Source organism: Lytechinus variegatus, chromosome 6 (assembly GCF_018143015.1).
Source record: "Lytechinus variegatus isolate NC3 chromosome 6, Lvar_3.0, whole genome shotgun sequence".
NCBI classification, from domain to species: Eukaryota; Metazoa; Echinodermata; class Echinoidea; order Temnopleuroida; family Toxopneustidae; genus Lytechinus; species Lytechinus variegatus.
In genome coordinates, this window is record NC_054745.1 from 40,805,816 (window position 1) to 40,826,301 (window position 20,486).

At 35.4% G+C, this 20,486-nt stretch overlaps 2 protein-coding genes across 3 annotated transcripts; both read left to right on the forward strand.

Moving 5' to 3' along the window:
- Positions 1–2,789: 2,789 nt before the first annotated feature.
- LOC121416652 lies at positions 2,790–8,217 on the forward strand. The gene is made up of 4 exons (XM_041610131.1): positions 2,790–2,845; positions 5,317–5,876; positions 6,758–6,910; positions 7,909–8,217. Exons 1-4 carry the CDS (start codon positions 2,828–2,830, stop codon positions 7,991–7,993), a joined length of 816 nt encoding a protein of 271 aa, XP_041466065.1. The 5' UTR covers positions 2,790–2,827; the 3' UTR covers positions 7,994–8,217.
- Positions 8,218–16,014: 7,797 nt separating this feature from the next.
- On the forward strand, positions 16,015–20,388 carry LOC121416653. Of its 2 annotated transcripts, XM_041610133.1 has the most exons (3): positions 16,015–16,382; positions 18,088–18,243; positions 19,945–20,388. In XM_041610133.1, exons 1-3 carry the CDS (start codon positions 16,087–16,089, stop codon positions 20,033–20,035), a joined length of 543 nt encoding a protein of 180 aa, XP_041466067.1. In that variant the 5' UTR covers positions 16,015–16,086; the 3' UTR covers positions 20,036–20,388. The 2 variants fall into 2 exon arrangements, with proteins under 2 accessions (XP_041466067.1, XP_041466066.1); XM_041610132.1 differs by lacking the exon at positions 19,945–20,388 and having other exon boundaries at positions 18,088–18,414.
- Positions 20,389–20,486: the final 98 nt, after the last annotated feature.

Below are 20,486 nucleotides of genomic sequence, written 5' to 3' on the forward strand. Positions count from 1 at the left end.
AGAACTTTAGAGATATTTATCACATTCCCCGGTATTAAAGGTATTGTTTAACTTTGTGAGCAGCCGATTTAAAAAATCCTCAAATCAAGATGAAACATGTATACAAGTGCATGTATTAGAACTAATAAACCCTGACAACAACCATTATTGAGAATGAAAAGCTAAAACTACATGGCAAACCCTGATTTTGTAAATAGGCGTCTTATAGACACCTAAATAGTACATATAAGTGTATGGGATGAAACTAAGATGGTGTTTCCGGTCACTTTGTATTTCAATTGTGAAGCACTAAATAATTATTTTCGAACGCAATTTTTTCTGGGCTTCATTTTTGTAACATATCACAGACACAGGTGACAAGTGTGACCTTCTAGCTCAGATTTTTTAAAGTCAAACCAATGTTAACCAATCCCTTTAAGGTAAGGGAGAAAAACCATCTTTACGATTACTGAATTTAATTGTATGAATGTGCAAAAATGCAACATCAGCGCAGCAAGAGTTTTAAAAAAATGAATTAGAATGATTGATTCAACGCTAACAGACTGATCTGAGTAAATTTCATCTTCTATCAATACATTATTAACGTAACAATCTGAGGGTGTGCACGGGGGGGGGGGGGTAACCATGCAGAATAATAGGAAAAGATTTAAAGATAATTTCAACGGATATTACCATTGGATGAATGAAGGAAGGAACTTATTGGATATGGAACAAGTAATGGAAATAAAGTTATCGGGAAATACATGAGATTAGAGCATGGCATTAAAGCAATTGACGCCGTTCAACTACTCAATTGTTTGAATATCTGCTCCAATCCCCCGAAACAACCGCAGAATCATAAACGTCATAATTGCTTTTAAGCTAGTTTATTCCTTTTTTTTTATTAATCGTAATTGTGATTTTCAAAACTAAATTTATACCTAATGGAATTTTATATTCTATGATGCATTTTAGATAACGAACATTGGCAAATATAATTTTTCCAACCAAAATTGCAACACTGCAAAAAGAGAGTAAAATACATATCATCCGCTTTAGCTATCATAAGTTTTGTCTGAAATTTATATCACTTGTAAATTTCAAGTACAATTATTTCAAATGTATTGCCGTTAAAAATGTTACGTTAATAACTGTTCGAAAACTGCTTTCTATGGCATGAACCCCCTCCCTCGTTTGATCATTCCCCGTATAATGAACTAATAACCAATCTACAACAATTGTGAATTCTAATAAAGCGATTCGTTTTTGTGTTCTGCCTTGTGACTTTGCAATCATAATCAAATCCTAATTTCAAATAGAAACAACCTTTGTGCCTTTTTAACAGTGTTAAGCGAGAGCATGTAAAGAGAATGTCCAATCTCTCTATACAGAAAATGATAATACACATTTTAAAAACAGTTTTGTAAATAATTACTAGTTACTGTATTTCACTAGACGATCTACTTATAAACAAGAGGGTTATCACTTTACAGATTTTTTTTTTGTAAACTTAACCAAAATTCTACAATTTACATCAACTATCATGGCTCCGTAGACTGAAATATTTTCAACAGCGATTTCCAATATGTTTTTTTAAGGATGTCTGAGCTAAGAAACATCGAAATATGTTTATATATTTCATATTTCTTACATATAACGTAACGTATTCCCATGCTTTGGTGATAAAAAAAAACATTCATGTGGACTCTTAGACCCCCTCCATTCCCAGACCAGGCTATTGTTTTCATATTCCATTTTCTTTTCTTTTATTTCAGCCTCCAGTGCACGAATTGACCTTTTAATCTCTCAAAGAATTATGCAAGGTCAATCTCAGTTTCTTCTTTTTTTTTCGAAACGACCCCTAAATCTGTCATCGTAATACCAAATTCAAGTAATATATTTGCATGCCATCTGTGTATAATTATTTATCATTTTAAGAGTTAACGGTGTAGACCATGTCTCCAGGAATTCCCCTCAATCTAGACCAACATTTGGGGCCCATAAATACCTAGAAAAGAATTTGAAAAGAAAAATGTGTTCATGGAAATTACAAATTTATAAGATTTTGCCTTATTTCTTCAAATCAGAAAAAGAGAAAAATAATGTTTCATAAAACACAAACTTAATCACGCTTATTTCCCAGCTAAGATAGTGGACCCGTTCTTTTCCATTTCCATATTCTATTTGTTATACTGCATTTTTTATTCCGTCAAATTGTATCTGTACTTTGTATTATGTTTGAATGGAAATGAGATAAAGAATTGAAATAAATTAAAATTTCTACAAACGTTTTGTTCGTAAGTTCCCTCTTAGTTAAATTGTGTCATTATTTTTCGGCATGGTAACCTTTGTTTTAGGTGATTTTTTCCTTTAACTCTGATTCCTAAAAACCACCTGGCTTGCTACGGTCTTTCCTCAAGCCTGTTTTCCTGGAGTTCGCGTTTGTCTTGCTGGCTCCAAAGCCGGATTACCACTTGACACTAGAATCAACAACACCAAATTAGAAACAAATCTATTTTTAGGAATATGAATCTAATTTCTCTGCAAGCCCAGACATTTTCCCCCAAAATATATTTCCACCGATTGCAACTATGCGACCAAATTTTGAGGGTGGGTTTTGTTTTCATATTTTGTCTTAGGAGTCGGAGATGGTGGGGAAGTGGAATTTGATATGAAATTCTGGTATAAAATGGTGTCAGATGGACCACGATTCATCAGAATATCTACAACTTTCACCTGAGATACATTTCAGAGATTCTAGACGTTCAACGGCAATCCACACCAGTCGAACATTCCCGCCATACACCTATCGATATCCGAGCCACCTACTATCGCATTATCGCTGATCATGTCGTCTGCTACAAAGGTAAAGTATTTTACGAGATGATTGCTTATGTGCAAGACATATGCTTGCCGATTAATAGTTTTGAACTAGCTCCTCACTAGCCATGGTCCTGCTTGAGAAACCACAATGCTGCACAGTGTGTTCACAATGTGGAATACAATGTGAAAAACACCTTCACACTGCTAAATTTGAGAATTTCAACAGTGTGAATCACGTATTCACATAGTCGACCATGTGAACACGCTGTGAACAGTCAAATTGTCGAGGTGTCCACAGCGTTAAAATATCTCCACACGGTCGAATTAGAGCATTTTAACAGTGTGAATAATATGTTCACATAGTTTACAATGTGAACACACTGTGCTCACACTGTGTGACAATGTGTACTTTTGAGTAGAAGTCCCTTCTAGAAAAAAAAAATACAATGTCAACCAGTGTGCTCAGATTTTGTTAAATCGACAAGCTTCTTCGAGGGAGATTGTAAAGATAATTATGATGTCATGATACTTGATTTTAACAGTGTAAAGAAAGGCAATGCTGTGGAAACTTTTACAATATGACTGCTTAGTGTGTTCACATAGGTTACGCTGTGGTTCACACGGGAAATATGCCTTATTTTAACAATGTAAAGAAAGTCACACTGTGGTCACTTCTACGACGTGAGTGTTTAGTGTGTTCACATACTTTACCTTGTGTTCACAATACAAATATTGCTTGATTTTAACAGTGTGAAGAAACCCACACTGTGAAATGTGTACAATGTGAATGTTCAGTGTGTTCACGTAGTTTACTCTTTGGCTCACACTGTGAATAATTCTTTATTGTAACAGTGTAAAGAAAATCCACACTGTGGATGTGTGTAGCTAAATTATTGCCCTGTCCATTTTTTTTTCATCGCAATCAACTTGACATGTTTGACTCATGGAAGGTAGTTATGAAGATTTTTTTTCTTTGTGTGTGTGTGTGAATTAGGTAAACTGAAATTGTGAGCGTTTGGTGCCATTTTGACAAAGCGCGTTATTGTGAAGAGTTAAATCCGTTGTTTGAAACTGATATGCATATTGTATAGACGTTCACTGAAAAACTCCAAAAGGAATGCCACATTCATTGCATTTTGATGGTAATAATGGTGATAGATATAAGGTGCCAGTCGGAATGGGATTATTACATCCCAATCCAAAGACATTTAAAATATAAAGCAACGTCCGTAAGAAAGAATTAAAAAAAAATAACTATTGTATGATCTTACCGCACAAAACGTTACTCGTCTAGAAAGTGAAAAAGTGGAAAGGAGAAGGTAAAAATAAAAAAAAGTTCAGAACGACATGAAGAACACGAACATTTTTTAGCTCTTTTACAAGAAGAAGAAGAGAAATGAAAGGAAAAAGAAGACGAAAAAGGAAAGAAGAAGAAAAAAGAAAAGAAGGAAAAGAGGAAGAAGTAGAGATGACAAATGATGACAAGTATGTTGAAGACAAGGGCCGCGGAACGTTTTTCAAAGGAGGGGGGGGGGGGGGGCTGACAATGCAAAAAATCACAATCATATGGTAATTTTTACTTTTTTGTAAAGAGTTTTTGGGGAAAAAGTCCGGTGGGGGGGGGGGGCTGGAGGCCCACCCGCTTCCGTGGCCCCTGTCAAGAAGAACTAACTCGAAATGGTAAAAATAAGAACACTAAAAGTGTGAATTGAAGGGGGGGGGGGTTGTCCTGTCTCTACAAATGCACATTTCATTCACAATAATAGGAAAAACCTTCAAATATCACCTTCTCTCTGAAATTGGAATAACGATCACAACAGGAAAGGGAATGCATAGGATGTATTCTGCAAATGTTAAACATTTAATTCCGTTTCCTTCTTTCCAGTGTCTCTATTTAGGATTGGATTTTATGAAAAAAAAATCAACCCTGGGCCAAACATTTCTCAAATACTTGAGTTCGTACTACACTATCGGAGACCAACGGGAATGTAAATTCACTTCTCAATCCTTCAGGATATTGTACCCCGAATGAAAAGTTAATTTTAATGTTAAAAAAAACCCTAACGAAATAACAAATGAAGGCAACGAAGCGGTAAAATATGACAATGGTCGACTAAGAAAACGACAGAAATAGGATTCTGAACGTGTATCAAATTAATGAAATGAAATTTAAACTAAAATGCATCGAAAAAGTGAGCGAATGTATAATCAAATTTATGGGTGACGGTGTAGTAATCTAACCAGTCCCCTTTTCGATTTCTTTTTAAATCAAAGAAGTCCTTCAGTTATTTCAACTTCCTGTTTCAACAGTTCATGTCTACACATAATTTACTCTGCCTCTATATCAAATGTTCCAAATATCTTTTCCATTTTTTTCTTCAAATTGTGAAACTTGTTTGTAGAGTAACGAAATTCACCTTTAATGGTTGTTATTTGGTTACACATATCGATTCTTAAATGGTTTTATATACATACAATAATTGAAGAATTATTATATTTGTATTTTTTATACAGGTTGCGTGCTTGGTTGCAATTACCTTGATGTATACCACACCTCTATTTGGATTTGTGGTAAACCACAAAGCAATGACAATTGAACCAATCGACTCAAGCGGTGACAAATTTGATACGGAGACCTCAAATCTATCTACGACTCCAGAATTCTCATCAAGATCAAACGGGTCCATCTCTGTCGATTTACAGTCATCGTCACTGCACACCGAAGAAAACGTCACGGTTGATGCGCAACGCGACCAACCAATCAGATCCTCGGATGGAGCTGTGCACACGGCACGCAAAAGGTCCGCCGAGTGCAGAGAGCCGAGCACGGCCGCCCTCGAAGTGCAGTTGCAGCTATTCCGAAGTGGCTTCGTGACAACCGAAGCACCGACGGGAGCATTCGCCGCTGGCGAGAACCCTCTTACATACCTTACGAATTTAGGGATTCCACTCTTTTGGGATGGAGAAGATTGCCGACTGTCTCCGATCAGTCTCAGGGATGTCTTCCCGATGACCAATATAGATGGACGAGCAGCGTGCCCGTGGAAACTTGTTCAGAACTCGTCTCAGATCAGGTAAATGCAGAAACCTCCTACTTTCGTTTCATAGGCTACAGTTGTACCAGCGAATACGGCCCAAAATCGACCGACGACCTGTCATTGGTAATAATAGAGTTTTCGCATTTACAATTAATTCGATAGTTACCGCGGTCTTACAGTTAACATGGTTAAGGCTCCGCTGTTTTTACTAGCACCGTTCAGCCGCGTTGACAAACTCCTTTTGGTCTATGCTGGAAAATGTAAGTCGACATGCTGGTTGTCACTCATAAACAGCTTCAGATAAATTAATGGAGTTTATAACAGAGTTGCTTTGCGATGCACGACTGATTTAATAACACAGGAAATGTATTAAAACAGCCTGGATGTCTTTGTCGAGAATTGATGAACCCTAGCAAACGTTTTGTCATAAGTTTTGGAACTGACGAAAAGCTGTTTGTTTGACCAGGGTCCAGAACGAAACTGCTCTCTTGATTCTCAGATTTTCGACAAACACTTTTCTGTTTTTCATTGTCATGAAGGGCATTTAAGAATACATTTTCTTTGTTTTTTCCTTTGTGCGTCATCGAGCAAAAACTCCATACACGACGGCGCTGCTGTAAAATTGTGTCACAAATTATCGACAAAGACTTGTCGGTTGTTCATCGTCCTGAAGGGAATATGACAATATCTTTCTATGTTCTTGAGGGTTTCCTGCAATATCGAGCGAAAACTCTATTTACAAAGAAGTATTCCCGTCGTTTAATCTCCATGATGGTCTTTTTGTAGTCTCTCCCCCAGACTCAGTTACATATATCACTTACCCGTCACTCATAGTAATAAAAAAATAACGTATGAATAAATAATACTAATGAAAATAATTAACACACCACATTCGTATATTTGTTTAATTCAAACAGGTACCCACGTGACCTGCTGTTTGCCCAATGCGCATGCAGGAAATGTACATCATTCGTGTTTGAAGAATTCAGTGAGGTTAATTCTTGCATACCATTGGTCCGTGATGAACACGTGTTGAAAAAGACAGGAGCCTGTGTAGATGGTGAATACGTGTAAGTATTATACACTTTTTACACAGGAATTTTCTTAACCCCGGACTATCGCTAACCCCGTACTATCCTTAACCCCGTACTATTTTTTTTTCCTTTTCACACATGCCAAATTGTTATTGCTAACCCCGGAAAAGGAATGCTTGCTTTTTACACACGAAACTCGCTAACCCCGGACTAGTGGTTTTTGTCGATCATTCGTAGTACAAGTACTTCACTCTTACAATTTTTACACACGCTAAAATTTCCTTAACCCCGTACTATAGGTGGGGCTAAATTGCTATTTAGCCCCACTATAGGTGGGGCTGGGGCTAAATTGCTATTTAGCCCCACCTATAGTACGGGGTTAAGCTTAGCCCACTTTCGTTTTACACTAGCGATCTTAACCCCGTACTATCGCTCTTAGCACCGCAATTGCTGGGATAACCCTGCTTTTTGCAGGGCCAAATAATCCCGTACTATAGGTGGGGTTAGCCCACTTTGCAAAAATGCTGTGTAAAAAGAAAGTGGGCTAAGCTTAACCCCGTACTATAGGTGGGGCTAAATGGCAATTTAGCCCCACCTATAGTACGGGGTTAAGGAAATTTTAGCTTGTGTAAAAAGGGTATTATTGTGCGCAGGAAATTTCATCATAAGCAGCCATTTACTAGCAATTAATATTACTACAACACCACTGAATAAATGATTGAATGAATAATGAACCCACACACACACACACACGCATATGAAATTATGTTTATATTATTGTCTCTCTCATCGTTGTGTCTCAAGCCCTGAAGAAGGCAGTTTAAATGGTCGAAAGCTTGGCAATATATGATTATGTATGTATGAGTGGGGTTGTGCCATTGTGTACAGTTATCTCAACATTGCTTTGTGAAATATATAGACTTGACGGCCCCCTTACCATTTCCCTTTAAAGCTGATGGAATTGAATTAATTCAGTATCGTATTCTTCTTTCAACTTTATTATTTTTTCCTTTCTTTTTTCTTTCTTCTTATAGGTACGAGCCTGTAATGGAGCCTATCCCATTCGCCTGTGCGTGTATACGGCCACGAACGCGCCCGGGTAATATGAACTCTAACTAACTTCACATCCCCTCGATCGCCCCGAAGAGGGCGTTTGTTGAAGCGTGTTGCCTTTAAATCCTCAAAATGGCGTCTCTTTGCTCGATTTCGGTTCCGTTTTAGGGAGACAATTCAAGTACCACGTTTCGGTTTGCCTATTGGTCGATTCGTGCGTTTCATAGCAAGTGTGCACAAGTTTCGCCCTTTATGACGTCATTTCTGGTCTGAAAACGGAGAGATCAGTTTACATGTCATTTAACTCAAAACCTGGGACCATTTTATAAAGAGTTAGAACTGTTGTAACTTTGGCATTATGGCAACGACCATGATAACCTTGATTTTGATTGGCTGTTGAGCCCTGTTGCTATGGTAGTTGCCGCGATGGTAAAGTTCCAACAGTTATAACTCTTTATGAAACGGGCCCCATGCAATTATCACTGTACTTCTCTATTAACAGTTCAAAGTGATAAGTACAGACCTCATTAAACATGACGGTCATACTTTGATCTCACGTGTAGATCTACTGACTCATCAATATTATTCGTTGTGATTAGGATTCTTTTTTTCAGTTACATAATCCTTTAGTTTTCTTAGTCTCAATCGAGGAGCGTAATATCAAGCAAAAGAAAAAAAAATAGGTATCCAGTACTCCCTCTCATTATTATGAAACGCACGAATTGTCAAGAATTACATTTAATAATACTTGCATGTATGACATAACAACTAAATTTAGTTGGCATTTCTTCTTCTTTTTAAGTGTGAACAAAGATCCTTTTGTCTCGTTGGTGTACAAGAGTAAATGCTAAAAAAATATATCGAAAAACGTTTCATTCGAAGCAAAGCATTCGAAGCAAAGATGAAAAGTTTTACTGAATTCGGTAGTGATTGTCAAATTGATTTAATGACAATACGGCAATTAGCATGACTTGTGCATGAACATGTATATCCCAAATGCAGATTGAAATACCTATATAATCTTGCTAGGTTAAGCACGGTATTCAAAGGACGAACCACCTTGGTGATAAAGATTTGAGTGAAGAAAAAAGTTTGTTTCCTTGTTGTTTCAATATTCACGTAAATGTCATAAGTTTGTATTCCAATTCATTTTTAACGATTTATAATATCTATTTCATTAATCATAATGCATGCAGACTTGTGAATGAATATGATATATATTGGAAGAAAAAAATGGTATTCACTTACTCATAAATATATATATTTATAACGTTTGATGGTTTAATAATATAACTATAAAACGAAATCATTAAACAAACTGTACGATTTATTAAAATGTACCTTAGGTAATGAGGAAGAAGTCAAAGATTGTACGTCGTATCGACGAATCAGTATCAGTTGATTAATTAATAAAATAATAATAGTAATAATGATAATATAGGGTATTTATATTTCGCACATATGTCCATCTTGTTAGGTGCTCAAGGCGCTCCTGTATTACCCGGCTAAGCTAGGCGTTCAGAGCGCACACAGCTTCTTAAGGAATTACTTCCTACCGTAATATCAAACTTTTAAGTGACATTATATGTCATACAATGCAATTTTTAACGCTCCAATTTTTTTTGTATTAATCACACACATGATTTCATATTTATATTATTCATTTCCGTTATGGTAAATCCTCTCGTTAGGGACTCGGTAGGTTAGGGTTTTTTTGCCGGTATAAGGCCAGACTAGTTTTGTCGATGTATGTGTAGTACAAGATATGGGCATGAATTAAATATGAATTCAATGGGACAATGTTGAATATAAGATATACTTATAAAAAGAGAACGTTCTCTTCGCTTAGAAATGCCAATATCGTGTAATTTCTTGCTATTGTGTTCTTTGATATGAAGTTGTTTTGATTCTGGTCCGATAAATCTATTGTTTCAAGAGTATTGAATCATGAATTTTTTTTTACTTTTAATAGATTTGAGTAAGATACTTACCTCAAATGAATTGTTTTTATATTTGTTTAATCCAGAGAAGATAAGATTACCACGTTTTTGACATGCTATGTTATTCTAGTGTGGTCCTGTGATATTCTGTTATTTGTGATATTGATATTTTCATTAAAAGAGTAAGTAAAAAAAATCAAATATTTGTACGCAGAAACCTTTTTTTAGGAATTGTGAAAAAAAACTTATATGAGATAAAGAGCTAAGTATGTGTATATGCTTGAGGGAGAGTGTTAGAGTAGGAAAAACAGAGAGAGAGAGAGGTGGGGGAGAGACGTGATAAAGCAAAAGAGACAGATGCACATGTAGCGACATGGAGAGGGAGAGAGAAGGGGGCAACTAGGAGACAATACCTTGAATACACATTATCATGACCATTATGAAGTGAGGACTTTGTACCATTCCCTTATATACAAATGAATCTGATTTAGTACTATCTATGGTCCTGAAACTGAGGATATGTCCTCGGTTCGCTGTGTGCAAAGACTTAACTGTGAAGTTGTGTCTAAGTCCTCGGTACTGCCATTATCTAAATTGGGGTAGCGATATGATTTAAAGTATGAGAAGAAGGAAGTGAATACCGCTGCAGGAGAGAGAGAGAGAGTGTGTGTGTGTGTGTATGAAAGAGAATGTATGTAATTTATGTGTGTATATGATGGCGTAGGCGTGTGCAGTAGCGTAAGGACTCAAAATTTTGAAGAGGTCAGACGTGGCGTATGGGGCAAAATCTATCCAAAACTGCGAACGAGTGGAAAGAGCGAGCAAAAACAATGACCTTTTTTAATTGAAAAAAAGAAAAAACCCTTGTAATAAATGTTGACATAATATGCAAAATAGATCATATTTTACCCTTTTCATTAACTTTTTTAACGAAATTTAAAATCAATAAATAGAATATAATATGATATAAACACTTCAAAGTTTCCGAAACAAACATACAATAAAATATGCAGTGTCAGCCAGAATTTTTACTTGGATATTCATGCAAAATATGAATTCATTTTGCGCCGATCTTATCGGCGAGAAAGCATGTGAGTCTAAGCCAAGTTTGATTATTGCACAACATATAAATGATATAATTCGCCAGCATTTATAAAATGAATAATAATCACGAACAAGAAAAAAAAGCAAAGGAAAGAAAGGAAATAGAGAAAGGTGAAGTATCATAATACTTTCCGAATTTCTGAATATGATAAATTCTATCACAAAATTAAATTTTTGTAATAAAAATATCAATATCTCTGCTCGCTCGCTTCGCTTCACCGCCCGCAACTTTGTACAAATTTTGCCCGATACGCTATATCTCGCCGTCTCAAAAGTTTTGGGTCATTACGCCATTGTCTGGAGGTGTATGTCAAGTTCAGCTATTTGTAACACAGAGACAATGAGAGATAGCAGACTGCATTGGTCAGTTCGCCTCCCTTAAAATCTGTAATTTGAAAATAGCAATGGGAAAACAACGTGGCAGACATTTGGGAAAAAAGTGTTATGAGTACAATAATGCAATACATACATGTACATGTATGAAATGAAGCGTAAACAGAAACACGTTGGAACGACCAACTTGCAAAGGAATTGTGAAGAAATTCGAGATTACAAAAAAAATCTCTAACCGATGTTATAGGAATTTCCCCTTCAAAATTTGAAGAAAAAAAACGCATCGCGTGATATATTCTACACGCCATTTGACAATAAAGGGTTACAACTATTCTAAATTTGTTAATATTGCAAATTCATTGATAACGTAGCTCACCGGCCAATCACTCAATGTTTCCTTATAGTTCTAATAATAATGGCAAAGTTAAAATACAGTTGTAAGGTTTTATGAAACAGAACCCCAGCGTAAGCAATAACTTGGGAACACCCCGCATGCGAGCTAAAACTTGTCGACGAATTACAAAGACAATCACACACAAAAAAAACCTCATTGAATATTGCAGTACTTGACCCTTAAGTACTTCCGATATTGTAAGAGAAAACTTCCGCTTTCCGCCTTTGATATTTTCTATCAACACTCTCGTGTTTATGAATCAACTCGGATTTTTATCTGGGCATGAATATTTTCCCTACGTTTGATTTCATTTAATCACTTCGTATGATGTTAAAGGGGAGGTTAACCCGACGATAATAATAATAATAATGATATGTCAATTTATACAGCGCAGTTACTATGTGCATATACTCAACTGCGTTTTGATACCTGAGTAGCTGAACCGCCATATTAGTAGGCGCTAAAGGGTTCAAGGAAAAATCCTACCTGGTACCCATTCACCTCACCTGGGTCGAGTGAAGCACAATTTTGATAAATTTCTTGCCGAAGGAAATTGTGCCACGGCTGGGATTCGAACCCACGACCCTCTGTTTCAAAGTCCGGAGACTAATCCACTGGCCACAACGCTCCAAGGGCCACGTTGGTCACTAATTATTATTAATAATTACTATTAATAATAGCGTGGGCTCCGCAACATAAAGGTTAGCGATAAATCGCTACTATGAAAGAGCAATTCTGATTGGTTCCCGGTCAGTCTACTGAGCAAAATGCGCATGCAACGAGGATCTTGATAGGCCATTTCAGTGAACGCTTAATCGCCAACAATGATAATAACAACTTAAACTTATATAGCGCTTTTCATGAAATCATATCAAAGCGCTTTACAATGTAAAACATACAAAATATACAAATTAGAAATCATTAAATTAAGAGAGAGGAAAACAAAATCAAGGACACTGTAAATGGGGCGATGTTGGATATGCTTTCTTCATAAGGTACGTTTTTGAATTTGATCGAAATGAAGTGATATTTGAGATGCAACGAAGAGAAGCTGGAAGAGTGTTCCAAAGACGTGGGGCAGAGCTTGAAAAGGACCTATCACCAAAAATTTTAGTTTTTGCTTTTTTGACTGTTAGGAAATTTTGATTTGCAGAACGAAGGGACCTACTGGGAGTATATGCCTGGATCAATTCGGAGAGATACATAACCTTTATGTAACGAAGCCCTGAACAACCATAAACATTTATATCGGTGGAGGTTTGATGAATATCATTCAAAGAATTAGGGTGTTATGAATCTTTAACATTTTAATTTTGTGACGTCACAGATTAGCAAGTCAATCCTATGTGCCATGTGATCTACCTCTACGCCGGACAATCCTTGCCAAATCAATATTCATTTTCCAAGGCCCGAAAATAAGCCAGTTCAAGGTTAGCTCATGATCAACTTTTCTCAAAAAACCTTTGTGATTTTTCATTAGAATGAGTACTATTATTTTCAAAAGTAGATGTTGCGTAAGCGCTACCGCTAGAGTATTCAAATTCTAAGAACAAAATATATTGTATAGACCACGTGACTAGAATAGTACATCAGGGATAAAGTTTAGAAATCTGTTTTATTGTCTGCCGTTGGCACATTTCACTTTTGTTCAGCTTGGATGTGATAAAATGAATATTTTGAAAGGAATACATGAATAATCATCAAATTATGAATGCCTGTGTCAGTAAATTTGAAAGCCACCTTCATGGTTTATTTCAAATGACCTTTTTCTGCTCGTGCGCAGTCTACAATCGTGAACAGGCTTATTTTGGGGGCACTCTTGAAAACACTATCAAAGATTCCCCAAGCCTAAATTCTTTTCAATTTAAGTTCTTTTCAATTTGCAAATTTAATTGTTCCTTATCATTATGCTGCTAAATGTAAACTATATCGTGATTATGTACTGTTGTTTCGCCTGGATTATTAACAAAATATATAAGAGTACGAAAAATACATTATGTACCATTCATTTTATGACAAAACTCTTCCACTATATTGAAACAATATTTTTAGATTTTAAAATGAATTATGTTAAGATTTGCCTAAACCTAATACGAGCTTTTAAGTTTCTGTCCTAAACTTAAAAATAATTCAACGTTCACAAGGCTTTAGTCAGGAAACATAGCTAACCGTGTTCAAAGCTGACCACCTGGCCAGGCGAGAGGGGGGAAACTTTATCGCTTTCAATTTATAGTCCCTATATCTTTTCAATCCCGTTGCGATCATTCACCATATTCCATTTTGTGAATACCATGCACAATTTAAAGATATTAGCAACGACATTTTCTCTCTTGTTGTAGGAGGAAGGTTTATATATAAATATTATAATACATACATATATATTAATATGTGGAGATTACCACTTTGGCAATTTTCATGCATACAATTGGCTGAAAAAAAAAAGTATTATACCACTTTCACTAAAAATATCTTTATTACCAAACGATTTGCCTAAAAAGTGAAATACCAGGACACGACGAATGAGCACTTAAAACAAAATTAGCCATTACGATAAAACTTGGCTGAATTAAAATATTAATTCCTCTTTATGATCTCATGTTACATTTGAAAAAAAAATGACCTGCACTGTAAAAACTGTGGTGTTAAAACTGACACCAATAGGTGTTAATAGAGGACCACACCCTGAGGTGTTAAATAACACCCTAGAGATTGAACAGAACACCAAAGAGTGTAAATGTAACTACCATAGGTGTTGTAATAACACCTATAGGTGTAAAACTAACACCAGCAATGTAACACCGATGTAGAATAACTGGAGTGATCCTCTAAGTACACCGGTTAACGCCACGGTTTTTTCTGTGTGATGGCTTTTATTTGAACAAAAGGGATCCGTTTCATAAAACTTGTTAGAGTAATAGATTTGCAATTTCATTTTAAAGCTATACCGAAATCCTTCAATTTGATTGGCTAATAGTAAACTTGTTATCAAAACTGTGCATTTGTTATTACAATAGATCTTGAAGAAACGGAACCAAGGCGCGTATTTTGTCAGAAGGGAAATAAAATCCCAATGCCATAGTATACGCGGCAATATTAGTTAAACTCTCTAAGGTCCCTTTTCAGTCTCTTTCATTTCTCACAAGTCATATCTGTTTTGTATATATATATATATATATATATATATATATATATATATATATATATATATATATATATATATATATATATATACATATATATATATATATAATTATTTATTTATTTATTTCTATATATTTACATATATGATAGAAAAAAGAAATGGAAATATAATTAGCAATAAAGGTCGTAGGTGGCGGTAGTTCACAAAGGCCTACACAGCAATTTTCTGAAATTTACTAGTTTGGTCTGTTTTTGTTTCTTTTTTTTTTGGCAATAAAAATTGCCGTAATATAATATTTCATCTCTTCCTTTGCTCGTCAAAAAAACCATGAAATGATGAAAGTCTCCTAAAATTGCCAAAATAGATCAGAAAAATTCTATAATGATAAGAACACTTTGAGCACTGACATTATTTCGCAATTTTAAGCATTCCTGTAGCAATTTGGCAAATAATTTGAAATGCATCCGGGCACTTGAATTCTTGTCCGAAGAAGTCTAAGTGTCAATCAGTATTTTGAAACCACAAATACAAAATCTATGCCATTAACCATTTCTATAAAAGCCCAGCAAATACAGTTTTTAAATCATTCCGCTTTGTGAAAACTTTGTCTTTTCTTCTTTGCTTAATGAAGGATCCGAAAATCATACAATTTTATCAATATTGTAAAAATACATGTATATGTATCGCTTTCAGCATGTTCAACATGGATATGGTAAGCATTTTGCACAAAACATTATACATTCTTTGAGATTGACGGATGTGAGTGAAATAGAATAAGATCTGAAATTTTGTATTTTTAATGTAAAAAGTGTTTAAAAATGTAAAAAAAACGTATAAAATCACTTTGTGTGCTAGTATGTCATAAAAAAGAGTGTTCGCACATGCACTGTTAAAACGTTGCTTAAACTGAATATACGAGTTGATTAAATCCATCACTCTAACAACTAGTTCTTTTAAACTAGGATTTTAAAGTTTTAAAAAGATATTTAAACTGTTAAACAAGTCGATTAAATCGATGTAAATCATAAAATCTTAAACAATTATTGTTTAAGTATTTAAACAACTTGTTGTTAAAGTGACGGGCTAAAACAACGCGCTTAAAATTTTCAGTCTTTTACGTTGCCCATTTATTCTTTCGTTTTCTTTCGTTTCATCTTAGAATTTTTTCATAATTTGCTTTGTGGCTATCTTCTGCCCATTCATCATCTCAAAAAGACCGGAAGCGAACGGATCACCACTCGTCCACATGGGAAACCACAGCAACGCAACGTGCCAAGAACCAAACGGACATGAATTAGCCTCAATGTTAGCCTCAGCGATGGCCGAAGACCCTACTGTGGTCGAAAGCACACGAGCCCTGTTTCAGACACCCCTCGGCACGTCTTCGGCCGAAACGATCCTTCGAAATTACGAGTTCAACCTAACGACGCATCTACACGATGTATCGGAATGTCCTCGATATTTTCTCAACGCTTTAGATTACGCCATAGAGAGTAGATCGTTATGTCCATGGCGTTATGTTCTTCAAAGCGACACTGAAAGGTTAGTGTGAACATTAAGGGGTGGTGTTCTGATAGTAGGCCAATTCAATGTTCCTTTCTGCGCATGATCAGAAGAAGGTTACCGGTATTTGTACCAAGTGACATGGCGTTTAATATTTCATGAGATACGCACCAACTTTGATGTCTTGACTATTCATTCTGACTTTTGAATTGGGTTTTGAATAAAATACACCAAAAAACAACAATGCGCCATTATTGACATTATTTCATTATCGACTTGATATAAATAACAACATACTAATGCATTCATAGCAGAAGGCATTATATGCCTTCATAGAGTGTTCCTTGTGTGTTATTTTAGTCACCTGGTCTATGCAATTTCTGCATCCTGCTATTTACGGCTTGCATACATACTATCTTGCTCTAGAACCTGCCTATCATAATGAAAGAAATGAAAGGTCATTTGAATGAATAGACCAGTTCGTAGTTACTTCATGGACAATTTTGGTCAAATGACCTTTCATTTTTTTCATTATGATAGGCAGATTTCAAAGCAAGGTATTACGTAAGCTTACCTTACATAGCACGATGAAGAATTTGAATACACCAGGTGACTAGAATAGCACACCAATGAACACTTTATGAAGGTATCTGTTGCATTCCTAATTTGAATGCATATCATATCATGTTGCACAATGTACTTGGCAAACTGAAATACCAGTCGTTCGTGGACACATTGTTGTTTTTTGTGGATATAAATGAAAACCACAATTTAAAAGAATATATGAATAATCAACACATCAAAGTTGGTGCTTATCTCATTAAATTTTAATCCACCATGTCACTTTTAAATGACTTCCCTCTGATCATGCGTAGAATCTTTTGATCATGCGCAAAAAGGAACCACGAACTGGCTTATTGTCCTTGAGGTAATTCCGAACTTGTCTATTAAACTTAAGTTTAATCCTAGTAGTCTAAACCACAATTCTAAACCACACTTCATTGAAATGCTGGCATCATACTCTTTATACATTATTCGTGCTAATTATAACGTACCAACGAATTTATTGAAAACTATTATTTTCATATTTTCCTGTTATCCTGCATTTCACGACTCAATTATTTTTCATTTACGTTTTGCAACAGTATAAGAATAATTTTTAATCGGTGAATTAGTTGACAACCGACACTCCAAAAAAAGTATGGTCTCATTCAACCCAGGTATAACTAAACTTTGGCTGTCAGAATACCACACTATTTATTTTTTGCCTTGCTTATAAAATGTTCAGATTTCAAACTTTAATAGGCCTAATGATCATGAAATATTTATACTGGACATTTAAACATAGTCTAACAAAACTTTTCAATGGTGCCAGAAGCAGGAGTGGGTGGCATTTTGATAAATAACTATTTCATTTAATAATATAATAACGCAGTTCGTGTACAGCGCATATCACATTTTGTCGTAACGACCCTTCCAAAGGACTTGGATGTTATTATCCTGGCTTTAGCCCGCAGCCTTTTCACTGCGCGGTGGCAATTCAAGGAATTCATTCCTGCCAGGTACCCATTCACCTCACCTGGGTTGAGTGCAGGCACAATGTGGATACATTTCTAACTGAAGGAAACAACGCCATTGCTGGGATTCGTACCCAGGACCCTCTGTTTTAAAGTCAGAAGACTAGTCCACTGGGCCACAACGCTCGAACATGTCATTGACCTGATTTTGCCTTTGACATTCTTAGGTATCCAAGGGACATTCTCGTTGTGCAGTGTGAGTGCAAGGAGTGCGTAATCCCAGAATTAGGAACGTTTTCATCTTACAAAGCTCGATGCCACCCTGTAATTAAAGGCCAACAAGTCTTAAGACGCACCGGACAGTGTATTGATGGTGTTGAAAGGTATGCAGGTTTTAAACGTAGGATAACCAGTATCGAGAAGCCGAGAAAATCCATTCTATGTATTTCAATGACTTGTCAATTAAGGATATACAATTTTTTTATAGCTGCATCAAAGTGATAAGAAAATCAGAGGGTTTACAGTGTTTCATATTTGGTATTAATGAAAAGATAATCCAAGCCTATATTTTTTCGATTTGAATATATTTTAGGACGGGTTGTTTTGTCCTATACAAACTATATTTTTTTGAAAACTTCGTATTTATTTTTTGAGTAATATTTCTCTCTCATTTATTTTTTTCTCATTTGATGACATATATCTGTATTTGTACTTTGTTATTGGTTGTGTCATCTATTTTTTGAGGGGCCCACATTGTACAAGCATTGCTTTTTAGTGGGTTCCTCCATTTCCATCTTAATTTAATTTCTATTGAGAAATAGTATACTTATTTAAAACCTCCAATGTGTTGCCCAAATTGTGAGTTTTTTTTCACAACATATGTATTATTATTTTTGTGTCTTTGCAACGGATACAAATACTTATGTTTACATATGGTATACAATTTGTTTTTGTTTGATGGAAGTAAAATAAATAAAATTTAATTGAATTGAATTGAATAGAGAGAGTAAAATCAAACTAACGAAAAGATAGCAATTTCATCTGAAGTGGACGAGAAATAACTATAAACTTATTGGCAATTCTAAGTGATTTATTTTCTGTAGAAAAGTGCTATGCATGTCCGCATGAATGTCAAATGAGCAAACATAATTTCCCCACTTATTATTTTGTATTTCATTAGGACTGAACCCCCATGTGTTTATTTAAATGTATGTCCCCTAAGAATGTGAAAATAAAAAAAAGACTTCGATCCACTGTGCATTCATTGCAAGAAAAAATATTTTTCCTTTTCTTACAGGGGAGACATGTATGAAATATGAAATTAGAATGATTTCGAAAAATGAATTACCGGTATGAAAACGGAAGGTTGGTTAATGACATTAATGGTCTAAATCTTGCATGACGGTATGGAGTTTGTATCTACACATCATTTTTGCCGAACTTTAGAATTCAACAACTTCATTTCATCCTAACCATTATCACCATTAATATCCTCATCATGTCCTTAAAATGAGTCTCTCATTTTGGAAAGACTACTTGAATAATCGATGGCAATATGTCAATTTCAACAGTTGCAGCTCTGATTCTCTTTTAGTTCGATGTGGTGTCCCTCAATGTTCCATTCTAGGCTCACTTTTATTTTTACTCTACATTAACGACATTATTAGAACTTCCTCTATTTCATCCTTCGTTTTATTTGCCGACGACACCAATATATTTTATTCTCATAGAGACCTTAATTCATTAAACAATATCGTAAATCGTGAAATAGACTAAGTGTCAAACTGGTTCAAAGCCAACAAACTCTCCCTTAATACAAAAAAGACACATTTTATGTATGTCAGACACCATTCCCATAACATTAACACACCGATTCACATTAACATTGACGGCACCCCCTAGAACAGAAAAACCAAATAAAAAATAACAGAACATGAAAAATATCTAGAACTTTATGAAGACTCCATGATTATCAATTACTTTAGTCTACTTTTTTGATCGCGAGCGTTGATTATTTTCCCTCTGATAGGTTAAGGAAACCCTTAATCTTAACCCGTTTTATCATTTTATGTCTTTGCATGTAGGTACGAGCGACAGTTCGAGCCGATCCCTGTAGCATGTGTGTGTGAAAAATCCAGAATATTTCTTGGTACGCACAATGTGTATACATCTTAAGAGGTGGAAGATTTTGTAGGCTCACTATAGAGTACTTAAATGTGACGTCATCAAATTTCCATTTGGGATTTCAGCATTTTCGATACCATATTTCGGTGGAGCATGATGAAGAAAGTCGGGGGCCGTTTCATAATGCAGTTCGTAAGTTAAGTGTGACTTTAAGAACGACTGGTGATATTTTCTTGTGGTAAATGATGTTCACCATTTAATGCTCATTGGTGATTATTTAGCGCGTAAGAAATGTTCACCAAATACGTTTTTAACTTGAGTGCAACCGCACTTGATTACAGTTCATATTTTCAGCTTTGATTTATGTTATTTTATACATTTCATGATGTTCATGTTCTGTTATTTTGTTATTTACCATGTTCATGCTATGTTATTTATTTATGTTGTATACGGACTTACCTTTTATGATTTTTTAAGTGTTAAACAACACCAGTTTGTCTTT